General features: G+C 55.2%; 1 protein-coding gene across 1 annotated transcript; it reads left to right on the top strand.

Annotated features, from left to right (window-relative positions):
* Positions 1–25,104, top strand: PLEKHN1 (pleckstrin homology domain containing N1). The gene is made up of 15 exons (XM_059829855.1): positions 1–80; positions 1,767–1,866; positions 7,661–7,807; positions 8,179–8,259; positions 9,856–9,943; positions 13,563–13,687; positions 15,214–15,363; positions 15,764–15,844; positions 20,091–20,160; positions 20,660–20,814; positions 21,432–21,626; positions 22,187–22,447; positions 23,969–24,181; positions 24,442–24,490; positions 24,911–25,104. Exons 1-15 carry the CDS (start codon positions 1–3, stop codon positions 25,102–25,104), a joined length of 1,989 nt encoding a protein of 662 aa, XP_059685838.1.
* Positions 25,105–25,739: the final 635 nt, after the last annotated feature.

The raw sequence follows: 25,739 nt of genomic DNA on the forward strand, positions 1-25,739 counted from the left end.
ATGGGGAACATAACTTGTGTTCCTCAGGCACCCGGGAGGCTCAGAGGCTCTTTCAGAAGGAAGCCTTCGCTGAAGAAAGAGTAAGTACGCTTGCTTTGACTTCGGACTGCTTTTCAAGAGGTGCCGGCCTGCCCCCGTGCCATGCCCCAGGCAGAACCGGGCTGGCAGCTGAGCCCCGCTCGGGGAAGCGGGAGTTACCGACCCGCTCGGCAGAACCGGGCTTCTGCGGGGTTTCGCAGGGTGCTGGGCAGAGCCAAAGGCGATCAGCTCGCCACAGGTGCCTGGGAAGGAATTCTAGGGCTCTGCCGGCGGAGTATCCCGGCGACACAGCCCCCGGGAGAAACACGATTTATTTCATTTCATTTCCAAAATTAAAACTCCGCTCTATGGGACAGGCAGGGCAAGGTGCAGAACGCCTGACGCTCCTTGTTTTCACTTGCGACTTTTTTTTATTTGCGATGCCCAGAGTTGCGGTGCTGCGTTGTGAAAAACCAACGTTCACACCCCTCTCACTTTAGAGAGAAAGCCCCAAATCCCAACGCTCTGCCCATATGATTTGATCTGGGTTTGTAACCCTGAAGGAAGACACAACAGAAAACTTCCGTGGAATCCTCTGGGGACTTCGGTGCTGGGCTGGCCAGGGCAGCGTTCAGGTACCCCAGCGATGGACGGCTGTCCCAAAATAGAGCCTACCAGGGAGTGCGGAGCAAGCTTCCCGGTGCGCTGCCTTTCCCGCTGCCCGTGCTCCCATCAGCAGTCACAGTGCTGCTGCCGGTACCTAAGCGCACATGAAGCAGAGCCCTCCCCGTCCTGAGCGCTCTGGGTGGGAGAGGAGCTCTGTTGGGACCCACCGTGATTCTTCACGAACCTGCCAGCCCCATCTACGTTGGGTTCAGCATACGTGCTGGGCTTTGAGACAAACCCTGCTAGGCTGAGGGATTTCTAGGCAAGAGGAGATGCTGAAACTGTGCCCATGGACTCCCGTGCTGCCATAAGTCGGGAGTAAACCGGTGGGAGTCTGTGGAGCTCCTGTGGGGTAAAAGAGGGGATCATTTGGGGAATTTGGACCCCGGAGGACTGACATCAGGTAGCTGCAGCGGAGCAGCCAAGCCCCAGAGCACCTCCTGTCCCCACTGACTCCCGGCTTCCCGCGCTCGTGGCTCTCCGCGGAGATAAGCCTGGTTTTTGCTGAACTAAACGCTGCAGTCTGGTTGAAAGAGAGAGCGACTGCTGGGAAGTCCCAGCAAAGCAGTCCTGGTGCTTCTTAAACAGCATCGGTAACTGCTCGTTAATGGTGTGCATGCGAGGGGAAGCTGGGGGCCTGGCTGGGAGTGGAAAGAAAGAGAGAGGAAAACCACAAAGATAGAAATAAAACCTGTCTGCGAATATATGTTGGTGTATGTGTACACATGCATCTCCACACTAGGGGCTTTGAGATAGTCATCAGGACTGGATTTGGTCTTTGTGTTTTGCGATGGAACATCCAGTCCCCATGCTGATTTGGAGACACAGATGAGCCTAGCTGATCATTTGGTTATGCAAAGCCATGTAAAAAAGCAAAGAAATGCCAACAAGTGCAGCACAAACCCCATTACAATTCTCCCAGGCTGTTTATCAGCCCTTTGCTGGGCTGGGATGATTAGAAAGCCCGTGACAAATTGCTTACTTAGCTTTCTGGCTTCCTTATTTCTGGGCAGAATCAACTATGCATCAGCCTAGATCTGTGTTTGCATGTGTGTTTTGTTTTTTTTTTCTCCCCTCTGTAGACAAAATGGCAAGAAAAAACTGCCCAGCTTTTTTGGTATAGAAGGCGGGCGGGAGAGAGATACGACCACAGACAAAATCCTGCAGTATATTCCAGGAAAGGCAAGTACAAACACATCCAACCCCCCCCCCCCCCCCACCTTCCCACTGATCCCAGAGATTATTCCCACCCACCCCAAGGACCGCACTGTGCATAAGAGGGACGATGGGTCTGGATCAGGGGGTAGCAGCAGGTCTGTCTCAAGGAGTTGCAGGTCACATCTGCAGCCCAGGAAGGGATGAGCCCTGCGCCCTTCACAGCAGCAGAGCTGGCTGCTCCGGAGTCCCCATGCAGGTGTCGAGGGGACCTGCCATCAGCCAAAACATGTGTGATGGGGTGGGAGGGTCGTGGTGAGAGCAAAGCAGGCAGCATGGTGGGAATATCTCACACACCCCTTTGCTCTTGGTTCTTTTGTTTCTGGGTAGCCTGTGAAGGAAGGGAAAATTAGAGCGAGCATTCAAAGGTAGGATGATTCATTCCCATGCTGGAATGAGACAGAGCAGGCAGCGTATTAGCAATAAGCCTTGGGAAGGTAATCAGGAAGGGCAGGTCTGTCCCAGGCACGTACCAGCCTTGTGGCCATATGGCCCATTTCCCGGCACTGCTCAGGGAAAGCAGAGGTGAAACGATGAACCCCAGTATGTTTGCTCGGTCCCTTTGGGTGGGCCAGGAACGTGGATCGAGCTTCGGGGCCTGTTGGACTGTACTGTGCAGGCATCGCCCCCATTGCATGGCAAATAGGCTACGCGGATATGGGGGAAGGGGAAACTGAGGCAGAGACTCACAGCTAGACAGAGGTCATTTCAGAGAAGGTCAGCAGCAGGATGTTGTCTCTTGGGTTTCAAGCTGCTGATCAGGTGTGTTTCACAGGTGATGAGGTGCTTATCAAGGGCTTGGGGTATTGCAGGACCCAGTTCTGAGCAGCCCTGCTAATGTACTTTGGGTTGCTGCAGAAATTCAAATGTCTGCTCCCCACAAGCAGGGATCCTGCACCCCCTTTCCATTCAGCTGCTCCCAGGTTGGCCCTTTCCAACCCAAAGGACCTCTGCTTTTCCTCATGTGAGCCTGAGAAGGGAGCAGGACTGGGATCCTACTCCTGGCTTGTGAGGTGGCTGTGGGTGAGTGCCGTCCTTTCTCTTGGGGAACGTGTCCTGAACTGTGCAGGTGGGAAGCGCAGCAGAACTGGGGCTGTTCCACAGTCCTGCCCGTTATTTGTGAATGAGGGTAATGGGATGTGGCGTGGGCATTCTTCCCTGCGGGACTCAGCTGGCATCCAGAAGGGTTGGGCAGCATTTGACGGGACCAGGCTCCAGACAGATCCTGGTCACTTCCCCTGGGGAAGCAGATAGAGCTTTCATGTTAGCGGATCCTGGAAAATGAATCCTGCAGGCTGACAGAACAGAGGTCACCGAGAGATTATTCATTCGGGAGCACGAGAGAGTGTGGGATCTCTTCAGGGAAGGAAGGAGGGTGGAGCAGTTGTTTAGATGTTACCCTCGCCTGGGGCAGATGGGATTCAAACTCCCTGCTCAGCCACAAGCTTCTTGTGTGGCCTGGAGAAAGCCTTGGCTTAGTCCCGTTCCCACTCCCGTCTTTTCAGGAGAAACACCTCCGAGAGCGGGAAGTGACGCGGTGCTGCGGGGCCAGGTTAAAGAGGAGCCATCAGCACTGGACTCTTCCAATGCAATCTCAGAGGAGATGGGGTCACCAAACCGCTGGGCATGGCAGGCAGTTTGGGACCGGGACAAGTGACATCCCTGAAAACCAGGCCACCACGGGACCCTGCCACGGGCAGCTGGCACACAAACCCGGCGCCTTTTGCTCCCACCACCCTTCTGCCCTGTTTCCCACACTTCCCAGTTACGACTTCTGCGAAGCCTAAGCAAAAGCGAGGGGGGAGGATGTGCCAGAAGAGCGGTGCTTCTCATTTGCTTCTTTTATCGTTAAACAGCAGCTTTCAGAGCCCCGGGGCACCAGCCTTGCAAGGCTGAGCTCTCCCTGCTGCCAGGGTTAGTGAATCAGCTGGGAGTCACTGGGGTCTGCAGGGGCTGAGGCAGATTAATTATTAACTGGCTCTACCTGTAGGATGAGGCATCTGAGAGGGAGGGAGGGAGCGAGGGAACATGTCAGGGCACTTGCACTGCCAGAGACCCGCTGCTTTGCCAAACCCTGAGAGAAACCAGGTTCCCAATGATCTGCACTGCCTCAAAGCCAGTGAGATGGCTGAGCTAACGGAATCGCTGCTAATCGGGATGGGGCTGGGGGAGGAGAGCGCTTGCCACCCAGCCAGGGGAGTAAAGAGCCGGCTGGGGGGGGTCAGAGGGATGACAAATGCTGGTTCATTTCATTTTGGCTGCATCCTGAGGCATCCCCATGGTTTTGGGGGGTGCATGGGCCAGGGAGGTAAGCGATGCTTGTGGAGGAAGCTGTGACAGCTCTGGTCCCTGACCCTCGCAGGACATCATGGGGTGCTGCTTTTTGGGGGATGGCCAGGTACAGGTCATGCTGGTGGCTATAAACCTGTCTCGGAGAGGGCAGGGATGTGGGTCTGAGCCCAGAGGCATCTGAAATTCAGCAAGAGCTGTTTTCTCCAGAGCTTGGGCTTAGGCAAGTCCTCTGCATCCCGGGAAACTGCTGTTGTACCTAGACAAATGATCAGGCGTTTATGGGAAGCACCATCAACCTGAGAAAGGGTTTTTGTTCTGAGTGAGAAAGCCTGAGCCAACCCTAGTCAGCCTGCTTCTCCCCGTGGGGGACAAGGAAAGCACAGAAATTGCAGACGGACAAAACAGATGAGCTCCTGCCCAGTCCCCCAGGCTCCCTCTGCGGCCAGGGCAGGATGGTGTCTGATGCCACCTCTGTGCCACCCGGCATAAGTGGCCTCGCAGAGAAAACCACAGAATTGGAGGTGGCAGCTGTGGCCACTTTGTCTGCCCATGCCACCGGCCAGCCCGCTCCGCCGTGCCATTGCCTGCACGCTGCCTGGGAACCGGGCTCTGCCCCTGGCCCGTGGACAGGCCAAGTCACGGCTCTTCCCTGAACTTCAGGTCCCCAGCAGGAAAAACAGGGACCGGGGTTGTGACCCTCCTGGACAGTGTTAGAAGGAAAAGCAGCGGGTGGGAGGTGGGAGTCACTGCTGCCCCTGGTGCAGCACAAGCAGGCTGTGCTTGCTTTTGCCGAGGACTTGTGCGAGCTGTGGGATTTAAGGATGTCCAGCTTCCTGCGGCTGCTCTCCTGAGATGTGGGCAGTAACCTGTGGAAAGCCGTGAGGGCAGTTCTCCTTGCACGTATGCAAATGTTGTATTCATTTTGGGTTTAACGGTGGCACCCCAGTGAAGGACATAAAATTGCTGGAAAAAAACAGGAGAGATCTGCCTGGTAAAAGAAAAACAAAACCCCAAAAGACCCGAACAGTCCCACTTCTTCCTGTGCAACCACAATACCTGATCATGAGTGATAAGACTGCTGGGGCTTGAAAGACCGGTGTAGCACGGGCGGACGGGGCCCGCTGCGTGGGGGCCGGCAGCTGAAAGGGTGCCAGGAGATTTCAGTGACGTGATCCCATTTTGTCCGTGGTCTTGGAGATGCCCCCATGCTTAGCCACTAAATCCGTCTGTCTTCTCAAGCTTGCTGCAAACCCAAGCTGGGGTTGCTAGATGCTTGTTTGGGAGAGGGAGGTACTCTGTTTAATTTGCTTCTTGCCACATGAACAGTGGCAGTGGAAGTTCTCCCTTTCCTTCCCGGCCCCGGGGAGGATCCCTATGGAAGCTGGCGGGTAGGCTGAACTCTTTGCCAAAACTAGTGCTGGATTCCCAGCTCCCAGGTTGCTTTTGCTTGTTGGAGCCTTACTTATTACTGGGGAATTTGGCTGCCGTGTCCCAGGCAGCAGCATCGCCCAGGCAGCTGGTAGCCGGCGTTGCTGCTTATCGCTGTGTCCGTAATTTCATTACTTTATCCTCTCCCTCCTCCCTGTTGCTGGTGGCTGCCCTTATCCAAGCAGTGTTTTGTTTTTGCTGCCACAGCTGTCAGGTGATCAGTTGCTCTTTGTTCTGACAGCGGCTTGTAGCACAAATGTAATCTTTTCCTACGCTTAATTGCCTCTCAGTGAGACCATTAATTGGCAGCCAGCAGGTTCCCACCTCCGGGGGAGGACCTGGGTACGTGTTCACGGGTACTGCGTGGAGCCGGCTGGAAAAGCTGGAGGGAGACGTTGAGCAGAGAAGGGGTTAACTTGTGTCCTAAACAGAGTCATCGAAATTCAGTGGGGCCCTGGAAGGAACCCCAAGCCTTGCGGGTGAAAGGGTCCCGACAGCGTTAGGTTCCTGTTACTGGTTCACCAGCTCCCTCTGGCCTGAGTGCTGCCATGCCCCTGGCATGGTTCGGAGAGGGGTTAACCTCATGCCGGAGGGGTGAGTCATGGAGGCCCCAGCAAGACAGATCTGGTTAGCTCTGCTGGCTCGTCATTTATCACGGGGCTTACGCAGCTGTCTCCCTGGCACGGCGCGCTGGGAGCGGGCACACGCGGGCCAGACAGGTTGGACGGCGGGGAAGCGCTGGCTGCTGGAAGCCCCTGGCTCTGCGGGGTGACAGGCTGTCACTGGATCCCCGCTGAGCCCCGGCAGCCCGCTCCCTGCTCATTCCTGGAAATGCTGTTTGGACAGAAGTGTATAAGCCCCCGGGGAGCCACATGCCACCACTACACCCTGCCTGCCAGCTCCAGCGTGGCCGTGCCCTCGCTGGAAGTATCCCCAGGAAACGCAGCCGCCGGTGCTCGGAGTGGGGTCCCACCAAGGTGGCCTCACAGCCTGGCGACTGGGCAGCAGGGCAAACCTTGCGTCTCCCGCCTCCCTTTCTCTTTTGCTTGGGAATGAATATCCCAGAGTCTGGGACGTGTCTAACAAAGCTGACATTTAAGACTCAGATGTGCAAGTGGGTTGTAGACTTGCGGGGAATCAGTGGTGTCCGTGGCCTCGCTGGGATACAGCCCTTCCCTTCTCCCCGAGGAAATCAACCAACCCCCAGAAATAATAACGTTCTTCCCAGAGAAACTGCAGGGAGAGCTTTTCACCCCGGGGATTTATGCAGTATTCAGACAGTGCAACAGCAGCTCTGGGCGGTGAGCAGTGGAGTGCCGTAGGGGTGTGGGTTTGTGCCATTGCACGGAAGGAAGAATTTCCATATAACCAGAATGCAGGAAATAAGGGAATCCCCCCAGCGCTGAGTGCTATCTCCCTCTCACGTCAGCCCTTGCTCTCCCCCAGTGCTTGCTGGCTTCCCTTAGCCTTTTGCACTGACAACGAGCAGCTTCCCGGCTCCGTGCCTTGCAGCTGCTTTTATGGCTGTGGGACTCTGCCTCAAAAGTGTCTGGGTGCCTGAAACAACAGGCTCCACCTAGAGAAACCGAGGGATCTGAGCAGATGGGAGAGCTGAGGAATCGCGGTGGAACTAGAGCAAAGAAAACCTTTCCGCTAACCCCAGTGGAAGGCAAACTGTGTTTGCTTAGCCTTGATCGCTCCTTGTTGCGGTGAATTTGATTAGGGTGGCAGGAGGTCGTCCATGGGGTTGGGAGACCCTAAATGTAGGATGTGCTTCGGCACCCCCTCTTTCCCAACCCAGAAAACCTCCCTTTAGGTCAGTATCTCCCCCTGCCTAGGGAGGACAGCCTCCCAGCAGTAACCGAACCCCAGCTCCACGCTGGCATGGAGACCCAACAACAAACAACCCGGCCCGGGCACCTGCCCAGGGTGCCTTTCCGAGGAAACCCGTCTGGGAAGATGTTCTGGGAACGTCTCTTCCAGACATCAGGCCCCCACCTCCCACCGGCTCTGATTTGGTTTTCCTCAATCCTTGGTACAGAATATTCAGAACCAGGAAAACCAGAAAGAAAACTTGGACCAGAGGTTCCCCAGCCTGTTCAAGAAGGGACGAAGGAAAACGATTGTCAGGAATCTGGGGAAAATGATCTATTACTCCAAGGTCAAGTTTAAGTTCCAGCACTGCCAGGTAAGCTGCGGCACCTGTTTGTGGGTGTTTCTCTTCCCAGGTGCGGAGTGACTCTGCAGGGCTGGGAAGTAAAGCGTAATTCTGGGAAACGTGACTCACGGGGACTTCCTCGGGCTACTGCGTGGCCCAGGGACTTCTGCTGCCGTGCGGTGCATGGGTACCGGCTGGCGCCCACCGGCTCCCATCCCAACGGGGACCTGAGCCATGCTTCCGTGCTCAGCTGCCGGGCTGACAGCAGATCCCCCAGCAGAGATGCAGTGGTGGCCCTTGGATAAGCGGCCGCTGGCTTTTCTGTGCAGTCTGAGATGCAGAGGGAAGCTGGGAGGAGGAAGGCGTCCTGCGATAAACCCCAAAATGTCTCTTTTCTGCAGGAGGTGAATGACTGCTTCTTGGAGCTGTTCCAGTCTTACCTGTACTTCCAGTCTATGGGCTCCAATGGACTCACCTACCAGGTAGGGCATCTCCTGGACACGCCGGGGCAAGCACTGGGGAGTTGGGCAGTATGGCCAAGCTGGGGGCACTGGGCAGATGGGACAGGACAGGGCAGGGGGCTCTGCTCCTGGGGCTGCCGCTAGCCTCCCCTAGGCGACCTCAGCAAGTCCCTTCCCATGGATGCCAAGCTCCTGGGGGAAGAGAGCATTTCTTCCTAAGGACTGTTCAAGGAACGTGTGGACGAGGCATTGTGGGACGTGGTTTAATGGGCATGGTGGTGTTAGTTGATGGTTGGACTTGATGATCCTACAGGTCTTTTCCAACCTTAGTGATTCTGTGATTCTGTGTGATTCTGTGACTGTACCCAGACAACCTCAGTTTCACCTGGGTCCTTGGCCTTGTCTGTGGGGAGAGATAAAGGACCCCACAGAGGTGGGATAGGGGCTTGTGCAGGGCTGGCAGGCAGGACCAAGGATGGGAGGCGTTTAGGCTACCTGGACTTATCTTTGTGTAGAGCACCAAGCACAGAGAGCTGTGCCTTGGTAAGGGTCAGAGCTCCTATCGCTCAAAATCCCACTGGCCTCGGTGCAAATGGTGGGCTTGGCCCTGGCTTCTGATCCAAGGGGGAGTTCTTTATCTGCAGGGCAGAGAGAGAGGCATGTGGGAGAGGGTGGAAAGAAAAACCTGAGGGCAGCCTTGGGGAGCCATCCTGGCAAACGATTCATCAATCTTTTAACTTGATGATGCTGGTGAATTACAAACAATAGGCTGTTTTGCACATGCAGCCAAAAAATCACAGCCGAACAAAAAGGAAGCCCTGAATGTGCTCTCCCTCTACATGAGTGCGTAACTAAAACTGAGCATGGCTGTTTTGTAGATGTTCATAAAATTCGTTCCTTTTACAAATTATTTATTTTCTTCTAGGTGACTTGAGGTTAATGCCATATGCCTATACAATCTCGAGTCATCCAGCAAACCAGCCTTCAACTGGAAAGACACACGTCAGAATACAAACAATATTACAAAGTCGCCCATCTACTTTATAAACAGTTCCTTAGATTATTAATTCTAGAGGAATTGAAAAGGAATTAATGTACCAGTACTGGCCCCTAGACATTACAGCAATTAGCATCTTTCGCAGTCCTTGTTTAAAAAGCCCAAGACAGGGAGCACAAACTTGTCATCTGTTCCTCTGCTTTGTTATAGTGGGACTCTGATGAACTGGAGTATAGAAACCGGACAGATAAATTTTGCTTTATGGTCATTTCCATCTTTTGGCTTTCTTGTGTTAAACCAGCAATGTTTTTTTGAGGTTTCTCTTAAAACTGAAAGACTTGGAATATAAAGAGAGTCTTCTTGCCAGCATGGCAGCTGATTACTGCAGCGCTGGTCCTACGGAGCCCAGGGAGCTGCTGAACCTGCTTCCTCTGGGGAGTGTGCTGGGTCAAGGACCCGAATGTTACCCCTCAAAGCAACGTTTTGCAGTCTAACGTTGTGAGCCACAGCAACCCATTGGTGCCGAGTCTGGACTTCCAGTCTCCTGTGGCAAAGGGACATTAATTGCAGAGCCTGCGTGTGGGCTGTCCCCAAAATAATGGTGTGTTCTTCTTATGCAGGGACTGCTGCCTTTGAAAGAGCTGAATGTGTGTGAAATTGAGACTGGGAAGAGCACTGGGCAGGAGGATCACGCTTTCCGCATTGCAGGTTGGTGCCTCTTCGTTTGCTTTGAGCAGAGAACAGAGGGTATATGAATCACGACCGTCTCTGCTCTTTGACCTGCTCTGACCTAGTCCCAGAGAAGAACCACAGTGTGGAAAGAGGTTGCAGAGAGCTGAAGCTCTTCCTCCCGGCATTTGCATCCTTCCCTCCAAGGCTTCCCTGCTCCTAAACACCCGCACAGTGATGCCCAGGGCTGCAGGCAGGGAGGGGACTGGATAGGGAGCGCGGAGGAAGGATGGTCCTATGCTCCAGGTGGTTAGTACTCAGGACGCATGGTGACAGTTCCCACCTCTGCCCAGTCATTTGCTCTTTGTGCACCACGTTTGAACGACGGAATGGAATAAAACTCCTTCTCCCACCTCTCGTCGCTGTATAAACCCCGAGGCCAGGGAGTGACTCCGAGCAGGCACGGGTAGAGCACGGTGCGTGCTGATGTATGGCACTGCTCAAGTACAGAGGATGCGGAACAGTGCCGAGAGGCGAGTTGCCTCTACCGATAATGCCAGGCTGGTGCTGCCAGGACCCAATGTCACTTCACCAACTCTTCCCTCGCCAGCACTTCTGCCTCCACAAGCTTTTTAAACTTTTCTCTGGGCGATCTTGCTTTATAAAAGTTTTCCTGGGATAACAACCTGTCTGCAGCTTGGCTGGAGGCTTCTTTGGGCTTAGTCATTGCTGAATTACAGCAGTCGCAAGCCCCCAAGAGTAGTAGTTAAAGCATGAAGTACACAGAAGTAAGTAAATAACCCAGTAACGATACAGAGCCAAGAAAGCTCATTTGTGTCCTAGGCCCACTGTCTATGTACTCTGGTGTCCTCTGTGAGAGAGAAAGTTATACAATGGCCACTGAAACAAAAAAAATCACATGAATTATAAAAAGGAGCTGGTATGAATGACCCATCAATTTTAAGCCTGCTGAGTTGTGGTCTTGTCGCGCTGTACTAGGCAGGGCTCTCCAACCCTTTTGGGAGTCTGTAGAATGAAGGAAAACTTCTCCCAGGCGTCTGCACTGGGGTGGGTGGACTTGTTCTGCTTGTATTAAAACACGCAGGAGTGTGGCTGGGTGGAAAATTGCCTCAAGCTTTGTTGGGTTTGTGTCCTGCTTAGGCAAAGAACAAGCCAAGGCCTTTCTGACAGAGAGTGCTGTATGTGTCAGGAAGCGGTGAGATGAAGAAACCAGGGAGGTAGCGATATTTAGGATTGCTGGGAGATCAGTGGAGCAGTTTTCTTTTTCTGCTAGAGGTGGAGAAATCAAGGCACGGAGGGGATAAAAGCCTTGTCCATGGCCACACACAGGGTCAGGGTGGAATTCTTTTGTCTCATGACTCTGAGACACAAAAGACACGAACACATTCTCTTGTGAAATCCCGTGGCGTCAGTAGTTCCCCATGAACTGCACTTTTTAGGGTAGGTCAGTACCTCAGAAGATGCCGGCATGATCATTGGAAGCGTGGAGGTGGAGCACGAGAACGGAGCCCGGCAGCGTGCAGAGCTGTCCCTCGGTGCAGCGGCACGGAGAAGTGGCTGGCAGCTGGCCATCACCTCGGCTTTATGGTCCATCTCTTGCACAACCTCTGATGCTGATGAAGTTGTTGAGCTCCTTGAGTTACCTCTGCCTCACCTGCACATGTTGCAGCTTTTTAGTGTCTGCAGACAGAGAGATTTGGGTGGGAATAAACTGCTGCAGCTCCGGGAAGGGGCTTTCTTGCCTCCAATTTTCCTCTGGAAGCGTTCGCAAGGAAAGAGGAAGGACAGGGCAGAAGAAAAGAGCACGAGGGCCAGCACAGGTTGCTCAGCATGGCTGTGTCATGGCCCTGCTGCAAACATGCCCTTGGGGCTGAGGGAAATGCCAGCACGGCAGCAACTGAATTAGAAGCAGGCTTTCAGGCTTCGCAGCCTCCCCAGCAGCTCCTTGCGTGAGCTTCAGGCATGTCTCAGGCTTGAGGCTTAGGCAGGAGTTTCTCTTCTCATTTTCTCTTCCTTTCGGGCCCTGTTTAGATGTGGCAACACGAAGAGCCCTCAGGATACATCCGAAAGGCTGGCCTTAGAGGAGGTGGCAGCGCAAGCAGTGCTGTGTTACGGGTCATGCCCTACCAGAAAGATTCCTGCTGTTTGTATAAGGGCCTGGATGCCCGGAGAAGTATGCAGAGCTGCCAGAATATCTAGATAAAGCTAGCACCTTTATACTCTCCTGGGGAATCACTTTATCTCCATTGCAAAGACAGGGAAGCCAAGGCATGAGGAAACGAGAGCTCCAGAGCCACAGTGGTACATAGGAGGAGACGAAACGGCCTTAAGTTGCACCAGGGGAGGTTTAGGTTGGATATTAGGAAAAACTTCTTCACCGAGAGGGTTGTCAAGCCTTGGAACAGGATGCAGGGAAGTGGTTGGGTCACCATCCCTGGAGGTATTTAAAAGACGTGTGGGTGAGGCGCTTAAGGACACGGTTTAGTGGTGGACTTAGTGTTAGGTTTACGGTTGGACTTGATGGTCTTAAAGGTCTTTTCCAACCTAAATGATTCTATGATTCTATGATAGACACTTGGATGCCCAGTAATGCTTGACACCTAATTACTGTACTGGGTCTGAACGGAGTCACTTACGGGAAGTCACTCAGGGAGTCTCTGCCTCAGTTTCCCCACCTCTGCTCTGTCTGTATTAATGCATTTCTTGACAGACAGAGGTGTTTCAAAGTCTTAATTAACTGTTGTTCATAAATAATGCAGGAATTATGGGATGAAAGACTCCACAGAAGGGCAAAGTATCATGCTTATCCAATGCACTCGCTTATCTGAATACTTCCAAGTCCCGCAAAGCCGGATCTTACTGAGCATGCACCAAGTATGGTTTAATATGAGATCACTGGTAAATTATTAATCGTAACATACATTCTGCAGCCTGCCAGAAATTATTATTAACGTCACTAGGTTATGTCTGTAGTGAGTAGCAGAGGGCGTGTGAGACTTTTTTGCTTGTGCTACTAAGTGAATGATAGCTGGAAGCATTAAAATCAACAAGATATAGGGCTGTTCCTCCCTTCTAGGGTATGTCTGAGAGCAGCTTCAGCTTGTCTGGCACAGATTTGGTGAAGCAATAAATAAATAGTGTCAGAACGCTACCGATGTTCTACATACTGGGTGCCAAAGTGAAACTAAGAAATAACATGAAACTTTTGCATTGAGTTAGGCTGTCTGCAGCAGCACATTGTGATAGTCTCTGCCGGCAGAGATGTTTTTCACAAACTGCTGGGGACTTTTGAAGCTGAAATCTGTCTGTTGATTTCAAACTTGACTTTTTTACTGTCTTTGATTTCTGTTCTTGGCCTGGTTTTGGACTGAAAAGTGGTCAGAGCTAGATGTGGCTGCATGAGCAGGCGGTGAGGAGGTGCTGGAGCAGTCCCTGCCGGGGAGCTTCCCAGCACGGGAGGCAATGTCCTCAAGGTGGTGGCAGGAAGGACTGGAGCATGATGTCAACAGAGCAACGCACTCACAGGCAACCCATGGAGTGATGTGCCGCGCGTAACAGCTCCGGCCAGCTGATTACTTGTTGATGCTGCAATTGGTGCCCTTATCTGCTCAGCTCATCTTCTGTCTCACATGCCTAGGTCCTCTGCTGAATCCCCTTATCGTGTTCTGCCCTACTGAGTCAGAGCTGAAGCAGTGGCTTTATCACCTGGAGAAACAGATCCAGCTGAACGGCGGAAGCCTTGGCTTGCCCTTCCTCTCTCAGGTTAGTGACTCGGGACGGCGAGGGGTGCAGCCGTTGCCCACGCTGTGGGCTCAGAGCTGAGTGACCGGGGAAGCTGGGCCGGTTGGGTGGGTGCTGCACTGCTCCTGCTGCGTTCAGTGGGAGGGATAATCGCTGCAGCCAGCCTCTCTCAGCCATTTTCGCCACACTTCCAGGCGCTCACCTAACACCTTCCTCTTCCAGAATCCTGAGTGCCCCATGGGGCTCTGGGCACCTTCTTCGGGCTGGAGAGCTTGAGCAGAGAGCTGGGGATGGGAAGGGAGAGGGGCTCTGGGTCCAATTCCAAATGCCCCTTGCTGTGCTTGCTGCTCTTTCAAAATGTTGGAAGGAGGTGTGGGGTTAACTCCTGGCCTAATCCCCTTTTTCCAGGTCAGTTGCTTGAGTGCTTCGCTACATCAGTCAGGGAGCTGCCCCTCTGGCATGGTGCACAGGGGTTTCGGTGCCACTCGTACCACTTCCAGCAGCTGCCGGGGCTGTGCATGGTCTGTAATTCAGCCCTTCTGCCGTGTGGCGATTGACCCCTCTCCACCAGCAGCACCTACCAGCCTTGCCAGAGCGCTGGCCGGGGCGGCAGCGTAGCAAGGGCCCGTGTGTGGCCCCGGCTGCTTGCTGCCAGAGGCAGCTGCCTGTTTGCCAGTGCCTAGAGCTGGCCCTGGGCAATACGCCTCACAGCTCTCACTTCCTTTAGTTATTCCACCACCCCTAAAATAACCGTGGATAGACATGCTAATTCCCCTCACTTGACAGACATGTTCTTGCCTGGGAACTCCTCTGCCCATGGAGGAACCCTGTATTTGTCTTCAGATGGCCTTAGGGTCTTAGGTCTGTGCAAGCAGCGCCGGAGTGAATGTGGGATTTCAGTCTGAATGGAAACCCCAAAGGCGCTCTGTGCTGCTGAGACCTGACAACAGCTTGCTGCATTTCTGCTGTGTGTGTGTGTGCACACGGCTTCTAATTTTGGAGCTTGCCTTTTGTGCAGTCTCCTCCGAGGGGAGGGTGTACAAAGAAAGGCTTTGCAAGAGGGCCTGGCGGGGTGTGTGTATTGAAAGGGAGACCTGCGACCCAGAGGTGCCACTGCCACAGCCCCGGAAGGGTCAGAGGTTTGGGTCTGGTTCAGAGAAATTCTCACACAGTTGGCTGCTTGTGCAATTATCCAGGGTTTACGAAATATTTGGAGGAGGAGACTGGGACTGGGGCTTAGAAAACAGGACCGGATTCAAGAGACCTGTCTTCTCTTCCAGTCTCTGTGGGGTGTTTTACTTCCCTCCCTGTCTCCATCTCCCCATTTGTAAAACAGAGGTATTCCCCTTTGAAAGGCGATGTACAGATGATGCTAGGTACCAAGAATGATTATTCAGTCCCAGCTGGAAAACTGGCTCCTGCACAGATTTATTTACTCTTCCCTGCTTCTGCCACACTTGAAAAGTGTCCTGAGATGGGCCACACGCTAGCTCAGCTCTCAGGGGAGGACATGTCTACCCTGCTTCTCACTTTGCTCCTGTCCCTAGAACGACTGGAAGCAGAGCTCCATGGGGAAGGAGGAGCTGCGGTGGTCCGTGCAGAACATGCCTGTCCAGGAGTGGAGAGGGACCCAGCGGGAATCCCTAGGCGATGTCCTCTGTGTTTCCAAAGTGAAGCTGCAGCATCTGCCTTTCCAGGTAGGACACAGCTCTGGGGAGCAGCCTCCTGTCAGCGTGGCTCAGAAGAGGCAGTGGATGGAGTGACTAGCACAGACTCCTGCCTACCTGCTGCCACTAATCCAACGGGTCCCTGAAGGGTTATTTTACCCACTTCCCGGTAAATGGATAAAGATTTGTTAACTGCTCCTGTGGCCCAGCAGTGGTGCTTGAGGACAGCATGTGCATAAGCATTTGCAGGACAGGGCTGGCAGCTGGAGCTGGCAGGAATCTCCTGTGGAGCCCAGTTGCAGGGAAGCAGCTCGGCTGTTTCCAGAGCCCTTGCCTCAGGCTGCTGTCAGAGAGAGAAAGTAAAGGGCTCTCCAGACCCGAGCCCCGTCTGGCTGTTCACAGGGACCCTTCTTCCTCTTTACTTTCCAAGGAGCAGCATGACCGGCTGTTGGTGCTTTACCCGTCCACACTGGTGATAGTATCTGAAGAGCGCAACAGTCTCTGTTTTAAGGTAAGTTCATTTTGGAGCACCTTCCCGCTCTCTCTCGCCCATCCACAGCGGCTATTTCAGCACTTCTTTGGCTCGTTGCTTCCCTCCACCTGGGTTCCCTTGTGCTCCTCGTGTTGGCAAGGGCTTTCCCTCCACGCCGCTCCCTTGCCAGCTGGCAGGTGAGCAGGCAGAGGGGTGTTGCAAGCTATCTTCCCATGAGAAACACCTTGCCCTCCTACAAAAGCCTGGGGGGAAAGGAGCTGGCTGCCAAGGAATCTGAGTCTCTGGGAGGAGGGAGGCTGGCATGTTTCTGTGTGGTTACGCTGGCGGAAAGCCTGGCTCGCTTGCTTGAGACAGGAGCTGGAACAGCCCCAGAGAGTGCCCCCGGGGGGGCTTGGCTTCCCAGGCCCCGCTCTTTGGGACCACTTGGAAGCAGGTAGCATCCCGGCAGCACATCTGATGCTCGTGGGGAAGGGCAAAGGCAGTGAGCTGGCTGGCGGGCGGAGAGGAGAGGCTGCTGCTGGTGTACTGCGTTCGCTGCTCTTTCCCTCCGTGGAGCAAGGGCCCTGAGCAATGTCTGGGCATGCCAGCGGAAGGGCCAACGAGGACGTGGGGGCCTGAGTGCCCCAGGGGGTGTGAGAAGGGCTTCTCTAGTCCACTGGTGTGTCTTTGCTTGTAGGAGCGATGCTGGGAGCCTCAGCACAGACAGGCAGTGGCAACTTGATTGCCAACATCCATCTTAGACATCATTGCGATGGCTGTTAAACAGCCCTGTGCTTTCTGGCCCTGTTTTACCGCACTAGAACAAATATGCCAAAAAAAAGCGCTGAACTGTCTCTGAACCTGCACGTGCAGCACCACCAGCACATGGAGGAGCGGAGCTGAGCTGCTCCTCCAGAGGAGCAGCATCCTTCTTAGTCACTGAGAGAGGAGCCAGTGACAAGGAAACCCTGCAGAGATTGAGGGCTTGTGAAATTCAGTGTGAACTCACTGGGGTCCTTCTTCACATGATTTCGCCACGTCCACCTCAGGCCCCGAGCCATGCAGGCTGCTTTTAATTCAAGGGCTACCCCTGGGAAGACCTGCATAGAGCATCTCCCTGGCCAGAGGAGATGGCTGTGCCTGCAACGGGAAGGGGTGTGAGGAGGAATGTATGCCAGCGAGAGCTCTCCTCCATCCCCAGTGCAACAGCGGAGGGTGTTTTCCAGCAGCTGGTGGCTTGTGTGACACACCTCAGACAGAGCCTGTTTTCGGGAATGTGTTGTTTGCAGCTCCTGGGAACGGGGCACCACGTAAGGGGGCCTTGGGCTGGGCTCTCAGATTAACTCATCTCTTTTGAAACCTTAAACCAGATTTGTCTGTCCTGTCCGTGCAACGTTCCCTTCCCACGGTGCATGAGCGTTGGTCCCCGGGCGTCTCGCTCGCTGGGGTAATGGCAGGGCTCTGTGCAGCCGAGTGCAGGCGGGAGGTGATTCACCAGCCTGTGACACTGCAGTGGGAACCTGATTTTCCACAGGCATGTCAGGGCACAGGAGCCTTCTCCCAGGGCTTCTGCAAATTAACTTCCCTTCCCTGCGAGCAGACGCTGAGCCCTACAATTTGTGTGTGAAGGAATAGCCTGGCCCTTTTGTTCTTCAGTTTCATACAAACCACAGGAGCTGCCGCTGCCAAGTTTGTGTGTGGGACAGGGAAGGGGAAGGCAGGGGCTGAGCCTGCCGGGACGGGGCTCACCCAAAGCAGCAGGCTCTGGCTCACCACTGGTGGGAAAAGGCCCTGGGCGAGGCATAAATCAGCAAGGGGGGAGCTGCTGGGGTGGGGGGGCAGGTTCACGCCGTGCCTGGGGCAGGACGGAGGGGCTCTCTGCAGCCAACGTGCATGTTATTTGCGGGATGCTGCTGTGCTTCCCTAGGTGGGACTCCAGCCCCCGGGTGTTTCAGCCCCCTCCCACAGACAGGGGCTGTTGCCTTAGAGAGCCTGGGGAAGCCCTACGCGGTCGTCCTCGGTGGCAGGAGGGCTAGCTGGAATGTGCCGGCGAGCTGAGGAGCGGCAGGAGCAGGCGGCACTGTCCCCCTCCACACGCAGCCTCGCAGCACCTGCGCCAGCTGAAGCGTCAAAGTCCATTTCTTACAGCACGAGCATTGCATGAGCTTTCCTTCTCAAGGTCAGCCTTCCTGCACTGCTCAGCCCATAAATCACTTTTGGTGCAGGAGAAATACCACAGAAGCCTGCGTGTGCCCACAGGCTATTGCAGAGAGGCAGCTGGCCAGCACAAACCACGGACGCCCGGCTGAGCTCCACGTTTCCTTGTGGCAAAGCTGTCACGTCGACCACATTCCCCAGAGCCTGTGCAGCTGGGACAGCTTTGCAGTGAGGACACGATGAAGGGTTTCTGCTAGACACCTTATTTTGTGGCCCGTAAACTTAGGCAAATGAATCCTAGCCGACAACATCTTTTGAGGGGACCTTCGGCTAAATGACAGGGCTTTGCTCCTGCTTTCTGTGCGTCCTCCGCTGACGGGCATGGGGGAGAGCAGCATGAGGTGGGACCTTCGTTTCCTGAGTGCTCCCCAGACCCTGTGTTAGCCATCCCTGCCAGGAGCTGCTCCCAGGGCCATTGCCACCAGCTGCCCCTGCCTAGCGCTCCGTGCCTACAGACGGGGTTAGGGTGACATCCAGGTGAGGTGAACAGGGGCTTAAGGAACAAAGAAACGATGTGTCACTCAGTTTCCCCCTGCTCAGAGAAAGAGATGAGAAGCAAAGCAATGAGCTCATCTGTGAGATGGTTCCAGTGCAAAATGTGCTTCAGCTGCTCCCCCAGGACTGTTCTTGTTCCATTTGTGTAAGGAAAATTCAGCTTGGGGAGCCCCAAGGAAAGAGGAGATCCCAAGGAAAGGGATCCTAATTCAGTGTTGACAAACCCTTGGCCCTTCTGTTGACCATCACAGAGAATTAAACTGTCAACGATGACACTTAGAGGACATTTGGCAGCAGAGCCGGGCTCTGATGCTGGGCTGAGGATGGAGCGCAGCTGCAGGAGCGGAAGAGATCTGGATGCTGCCTGTTCCTGCCCATCCCACAGAGCTCACGGGAGAGCTGGGCCTGGCACAGACCAACGCCCGGGGCAGACGCGGGGATGGCCAAGGGACACCGGGGTGATGGCGGAGAGGACGGTGGTGGATGTGCATGCAAAGGCACTATTGCACTTAGGAGCAATAGCACATGGTATCCTCTAACTCCAGTTTTTCCAGGGGCAGGCTGCTTTAGCTTCTCTGCCTCAGCTCCCTGCTAATAGGAACATACATGCAGTGCCTGCCGGGGCAAACCCCACTCCGATCCCAGGAGTGGCCTTCACAACTGTGCTGTATAGTACGAGAGCTCACGTTTCACCAGCTGGCATTGGCAGGGCTCAACCCTGTCTTTGTAAGACTTTGCAGGGTATGGATTGTGGGAATTCCTGTTTGCAAGGCTGGAAGTCCCAATCCAGCAACTAAAACCTGGTTCAGGACCATGTTTGAAAAATATTCTGGCAAAGTCAGCCATTAAACTATGGGAAACTGTTGAAAACAGGGCTAGAGGGGAAGGAGTGTTTTTCCGAGCTCAGATCTCGGGAAGGACTTTGTAAGAACAACACTTACAGAAATGGGTCGTGCAGTCACACTGGCTTCAGAGGCTTCGTTCCTCCAATAAGGCTGGTGGTTGGAGAGAATACTGTGAGCAGGGGGGGTGAGTTTACTGGGGCAAGGCTGAGTCAATCTGCTGGAGACGGAGTTCTCCAGTGTGCCTGTGCCCCACACCTATGAGAGTATAGAGGTACCCAAGTCCTCACCCAGATTAGCAGCAGCTTGGGTGCCTCTCGTCTCCTGCAGACCTAGCCTAGGGGATTTAGGCACTGAGCTTGCCCTTCCTCGACCCCAAGGGGATTGCCAGCGGGGCCGGGCTGCACCTTCTCCCCACGCCGCACGAAAAGCAGCCAGGCTCCTGCCAGCCTCGCCCCGTCCTCGCCGCCGGCCCTGCGCTGGGGGCTCCCCTCCTCGTGCTCGCAGCTAAGATGGCAAAACTTTGCAGTAGGCTCCTAAAGCCTCTTGGCTTCCTGACGGGAAGGCCCCTGTAGAAGCGGAGTTTCGCCGGCGAGGTGCCTGCAGAGGCTCCAGCCCTCAAGCAGGCAGGGGCAGCCGGGTTGTCCTCCCCGCTTCGCCTGTCTGCCGTACGGCACGGACTGTGAGCTGTGCTCAGCTGTGCGGTCCTAAGCCTGCTTCTCTCTCGACAGGGCGAGCTGCCACTCAACGCCATCCAAGTGCTTTTTGAAGAGAACGAGAAAACCTCCTTTTTAATAGAAGGTGCGTGTCCGGCATGCCGAGGGGTGTGCTGGCAGCAGCCACGGAGGTCTTTGGGGTTGGGCTGGTTTGGTTAAGCTGCTGTGGCCGTCTTTCTGGCTGTGCTCGCTCACGGTGGCCCCCAAGCTCTATGAACTGAACTACTTTGAAATCTCAGATCATCTGTGCCCTGGCTGCGCTGCAGGGCCTGGCTTTGCTGGCGGGGAGAGGCTGCGAGCCATGGCATTGCTTGCACCCGGGGGTGCGCCTGTCACAGCACAGCTGCACAGGTTCCCCCTCATTTAGATCTGGCCTGTGTTTGCCCCCGTCCTACATTCAGCCAGGTGCAAATGGTCAGCATCGAAGGCGGAGCGTTCCCATTGTCCCTGCGCCGGTGTCAGGATCTCCCGACCCCGGGAGAGCATGGGGAGGGATGGAGCAAAGGGATTCCTGCGGGTTTCTGAAGGAAGCAACGCGGACTGTCGATCAAAGCCAGTAACAGCAGTGAGTGATGTTTTTACAGGCCGACTAATCAATTCGATCCGGGTGATCTGCCGCAGCTATGACGATTACCAGGAGTGGCTCTACTGTCTCAAAACAGCGCAGTTTCGAAACGCCGACTCCTCCCTCTCCGGATCAGAGAGTTTCTCGGGATCAAAGCTGCCACACCCCGGCCAGGTAACAGATGTTGTGGGTTTGCATGGTCATCAGTAGATGTCTCCCAGGACTCCCGTCTGTCCTATCTCTGGCCATGTGTGAGTACTCTTGTGACACAACAGACGTTGCTTCAAGTCCCCCGCTCAAAGGCTGTCGTGAAGTTGCTGATCCCTGCAAATTGTTTTGAAGCCCTATATTACATTATGTAGGCATATATTATATTAAATTCCTTCAAAAGCAGACCCCTGGCCATAGACTGTGACGGTGTTGTGCGGTGAGGCATTGGCACAAGGACATTAGCGGGGTCTTGCAAGGAAGGGGAGACCCACCCTGCCAGCACTGCAGCCCGGATGGGCTCAGGGTGCCTGAGCACCCTTCTCCCCACTGCGAGCCCTCCTCGTTCACCCCTGCAAGCAGGACTCAGCCGCCCTCTCAGCCCTAGAGGGCAGCACACCCCGCCGCACCGGGCACGGCTCTCGCCATGCGGGCACAGCCCCGGCCCAGGTCTGGCCCCGGCGTGCGGGCACGGAGGGCTGGGCTGGCCCAGCGACGCTCCGGCGGGAGATGGGGCTGGGGAGGGCTGTGCCTGCAGCCAGGTGGAGGGCTGTTCCTATGTGCTGTTCTTCTCCCCCATCTAGTTTGCCGGCAGCGGGAGAGGATCGCTCACTTCTGATTGCCGTACAAACTCCTGGGCGTCGGGAGGGAGAGTGGCCACCTTAACACACCTCTCCCAGAACAGCGGCTCTCTTCCTGATGGACAGTCCTTCTCGCTGATGCCTGAGAGCAGGGTGCTCGAAGACCCCGTCTCCCCTGGCTATTCCCAGCCTCTCCATGTAAGTGAACCCCTCCCAAAATCCTGGGACACATGTGGGGACAGACACTGCCTTTGAGCAGAGCAGTCTATCCAAATGCCCAGATGGGCTGAGCTTGGGTGGTCAGTGTTTGCTCTGCAGCATAGCAAATCCATGCCGGGAGCCTGTATTTGTCCTGGCTCAGCATTGTCATTGCTGATAAAGGAAAAGTCTGCTGAAGGGTCCCATCCCAATACTCCACTCTGCATAAGGATTGTTTATACAGATTGCAGAAGGGCAAACGGGACTGTTCAAAGGTCAGGAAATCCCAAAGCAAAAGCCTGCGGGTGGGTGGAGGTGATGGGCTAGGCAGGCTTTTGCTCTGACCTGTGCAGCATTTGTACGTCCAGGGGTGTGTGCGTGCATGGGGAGGAGTGCGTGGGGCACGGGCTCGCCCGCTGGACCATGCCGATGCATGAGCGCGCGCGATGCCCGCAGCCGTGGCCCTAGCAGGGGAGCACCTTGCATTGGCTGCAGGTGGGTCTGTGAACCTAGGGCTGGCCTGAGGAGAGCCAGCACCGGGGTTTGTCTTCTTGTTTCAGTGCCTGGCACAGGCCAGCTGGCCAAGCACAGGGCTGGCCACACAGGACCTGCGGAGGGGGGGCAGCGCCAGAAAGTCCAAGGGCAAATGTGGGCCTTGTGGCCAGCAGCTGCCCAGCCAGGACACGGAGAGGACCATCTGCAGCCTTATTCCTGAAAACCCCAACGGCGAGCTTCTGTCCTCGGTGTACAACGAGCCGTACTCCACGCACAGCTCGCAGCATCACCCTGCAGCTCGCCCACCACACCTGGACCTGAGCAATGTAAGGGGGCTGGGACGCGGTGGGGCTGCCCTCCCGCCTGGGAGGGCTCGAGCAGCAGAGGAACTGGTGCACGGTTCGCATTTTCCTTACAATGCTACTTGCAGGAATAGCTGTCCTGGCAGGTGCTCTAGGTCAGGCATGAAACCCGTTTCCATTTGCAAATGGCCCATGGGAGGTGAGGTTAAACACAGCACATGGAAGAAAAGGTCTCTTGGAGCCCTGAGATGCTGGGCACTAATTCCTGAGGCCACACGAGCACCAGTGCTCTGCAAGTAGGAATGTTATTACTTCATAGGAGACAGCCTCTTCTTCTGAGGGGTTTCCAGCATGTGTCCATCACCGGTTTAGTGTGTGATGCCACGTTTCCCTCCCCTCAGCCTCAATGAGTGTGCATCCGCCTTACGCCCAGGGAAGTCCCCTTGTCAGCACAGCCGGCTCCAGCCAGGAGTCAGCCCCGCCATCCCTCACGGCTGAGCGGCATTTGGGACTTGAACTGCAGGGAGATTCCCCACTCCGATCCCTCCTGGGGATGAATTAGGGAACGGCATGTCATGTTCCTGTTTCAATTCTGCCTTTTAGCTGAACAGATGGAGCTTGGTGGGAAGTCAGCCCTCGACAGCTTCCAGCTCCCTGGAGAAGCCGGCCATGCCCCGCTCCCCCTTGTACGCTGACCCCTATACGCCCAGCTCCCCCAGCGCTCGCAGCGTGGCCGGCTCCAGCTTCCTGGAAGAGGTACCCTGCGCGTTTGCTGCTGGTTAGGGCCCTGACTCAGCACACAGGCTCTTGGCTCCAGAAGTCGTGCCTTGGGCCATTTCTTTTCCTGCCGTCTGCCTGAGCCCGAGCGGGATGTGGAAACGGGAGGCCTGCATTTCGGGGTGGGGCAGGGCACAGCATAGTTCTCTGTTTTTTCAAGCCAGGACAGAGTCAGAGGGGAACAGGTTTCCCCTGTCTTATCACTGGATGCCAGCGTCACAGCAATCCCAGGAAGAGCCAGAAACCGCAGAACAAAGGCAGAGACTGAGATGTGATCCAGTCTACAGAAACTAGAGATGAGTCAGACACGGAGACCACTTTATCCACCCCCAAAAATTCCAGCTGTGATAACTGAGTGCCTGTTCAAGGCTACATTTTTAGTTTCGCACTTCTCTTGGGAAAAGACTATTTCTGAATCTGTGGCTGGCATCCCCCATGCTGCTGAAGTCCTCCCTTCCCTCGGAGGGTTCTTCCTGACTGCTCTCTGTCCTTCCTTGTCCCCTGAGCTGCAGTAGGTTTCATCCTACTACCTTCACATCTGGCCAACTTGCACTACCTCTGCAGTCATTGCGAGGGACCCGCAGCCATTCTTCCTTTCCCATCTAAGGCTTTCAGGATTGGAACGTAGTAGAATTTGCACGGCAGGCAGAAAACCTTGGTTTGCCTGAGTCTGTTCATAGCAGGGCTGGCTTACAGGTGGGAAGCAGCAAGTCGGTGTTCCCCAACTCTCTGTTTCAGGTATCAAATCTAGAGTTTGTTTTGGTTAAGTTCCTGCAGTGTCACGGACAGACAGGTTCAGCACAGGCAGACGGATGCCCAGCCCTCCCGGTACCCCAGCATCTCTCTCTGCAGAAGAGGAGCTGCCAGCCCCTGCCCAGCAGTCACTGCAGAGAGGTGCCTGCGGCTCCGAGTTACAGCATGCCCGGCACCTCATGCCGTCTCCAGCTGCGGCCTCCGGCTGATGCTTCTTATCTTGAAGAGGTAAGTTTGTAAATGCAGTCCTAGTGCCCCACACTGTGCAGGCTGCAGGAGAATACACGGGGGTGCAGGGGGTCGCAGCTTGCCTTTCTCCGGGCCGGAAGAGTGGTCGGTCACTGCAGGGCTCTGAGCCCTTTGCTCTGTGACAGGGTGCATCCTGGGGAGCAGGGATGGGGGAACCAACAGAGAGCTGATTCCTGGTGGGCGGTATCCCAAGACTGCGGTGCTAAGTCATCCTCATCAGTGTGTCTCTTTCTTTTCAGGTCTCTTCTCTTCGAGAGGAATGTCTGGGCCCTTCATTGCAGCCACCAGGTGAGACTCGTGGGAGGTTGCTTGGGTGCTGCAGCCCACCCCGCCTCGCTGGTGTCTGTCTCCATAAGCGTCGTTCAAAGCAGGGCTGAGATGGAGCGTGGGGACTCACGCATGCCATTCCTTCCTCCTGCTTCACCGTGGTGGGCCTGAGTCTGTCACCATGCCCCTTGCCTGCGTCTGTCTGTTGGAAGCCATTGCCTTGGCTGCCACTCGCTGCCCACCAGCTCTGGTCACCCGTCACGCGTGGGGGCTTGTGGTTTGTTCTGTGGCACGCTTGCAGCTTCCACCGCTTTGCCCAGATCTAGTTGCCTCTGGGTTGCGATTTTGCTGACCCTTGTGCGTTCTCTCTGCTGGCAAATGAGACTGCAGCCACTGGGCTTCTCGTGAGTTCTCTGAGCGCTTTGGTCTGGTTTTCTGTAGATGGGAATTTCGGCACTTACGACCTGCCAGAGGCCAGCGGCTCACACCGCGACTCCGCAGCCTACCATGACTATGCCGAGCTCCAGAGCTTCCAGAGCGACTTCAGCTATGACAACCTGTGGGAAGCCGAGGAGAAGGAGCTGGGCACCCCGCACGCCTCCCCAGGACCCAGCCAGCAGTTTTACCAGGCCTGAGGGAAGGTCTCCATAGCCAGGCACGGAAAAGCCCCCGGGCTCTTTTCTCGCTGGGCTTCCCTCCAGGGTGAGGAGCCTGGGGCGTACGAAGCAAAGGGAAGGGCCCTGCTCTGCGAAAGGCTGGTTCCCATGTCCTGGCAGGTCCAGAGTTCAAACTTCTCCCCTAAATCTGAGGATGGGGGCAAAGCACAAAAGCGACAGCCTCTGCGGACCCGGAGGAGCAGCGTGTGTGCCGTGTAAGGAGCGTGCCCTGCGGCTGCCCTGCCTCGGGGAGCCCTGGCTAGGGCAGGGCATTGCCCCCCCTGAAAATAAAAGGAAGAACAAAAAGCTGGTCAGGCTCCCTCGGATAAAAGGGACTGGGTGTTCTGCTGGAGCAGTCACTCAAAGACCAAAGAAAAGGGCTGGTTCTTGGCTGCATTAGCTTGATCATTTTCCCTTTTACCAGAGCCCTCAGGCTGGTCACTCTGAGGATCCGCTGATCCCTGAGAATAGCTGTTAAGCCAAACCTTCCCCCACTGAGCTCTGAAGTCTGCAAAGATGCATGAGACGTGCCCCATTGTGGTATATAAGGTTGGTAGCAATAGCCGTGCTCATAGGATTGTCTTTCTGCAAGATCAGAGTTATCTGACAGAGAT

The sequence above is a fragment of the Gavia stellata genome, chromosome 27 (genome assembly GCF_030936135.1).
Source record: "Gavia stellata isolate bGavSte3 chromosome 27, bGavSte3.hap2, whole genome shotgun sequence".
NCBI classification, from domain to species: domain Eukaryota; kingdom Metazoa; phylum Chordata; class Aves; order Gaviiformes; family Gaviidae; genus Gavia; species Gavia stellata.

What these genes read in the sequence shown, in the direction of transcription:
- PLEKHN1 (XM_059829855.1), top strand. Translation starts at nt 1, where the DNA reads ATGGGGAACATAACTTGTGTTCCTCAGGCACCCGGGAGGCTCAGAGGC. An exon ending in CCAATGGACTCACCTACCAG is followed by an intron (nt 8,260 to 9,855) that starts GTAGGGCATCTC and finishes CTTCTTATGCAG; the next exon opens with GGACTGCTGCCTTTGAAAGA. An exon ending in GCTTGCCCTTCCTCTCTCAG is followed by an intron (nt 13,688 to 15,213) that starts GTTAGTGACTCG and finishes TCCTGTCCCTAG; the next exon opens with AACGACTGGAAGCAGAGCTC.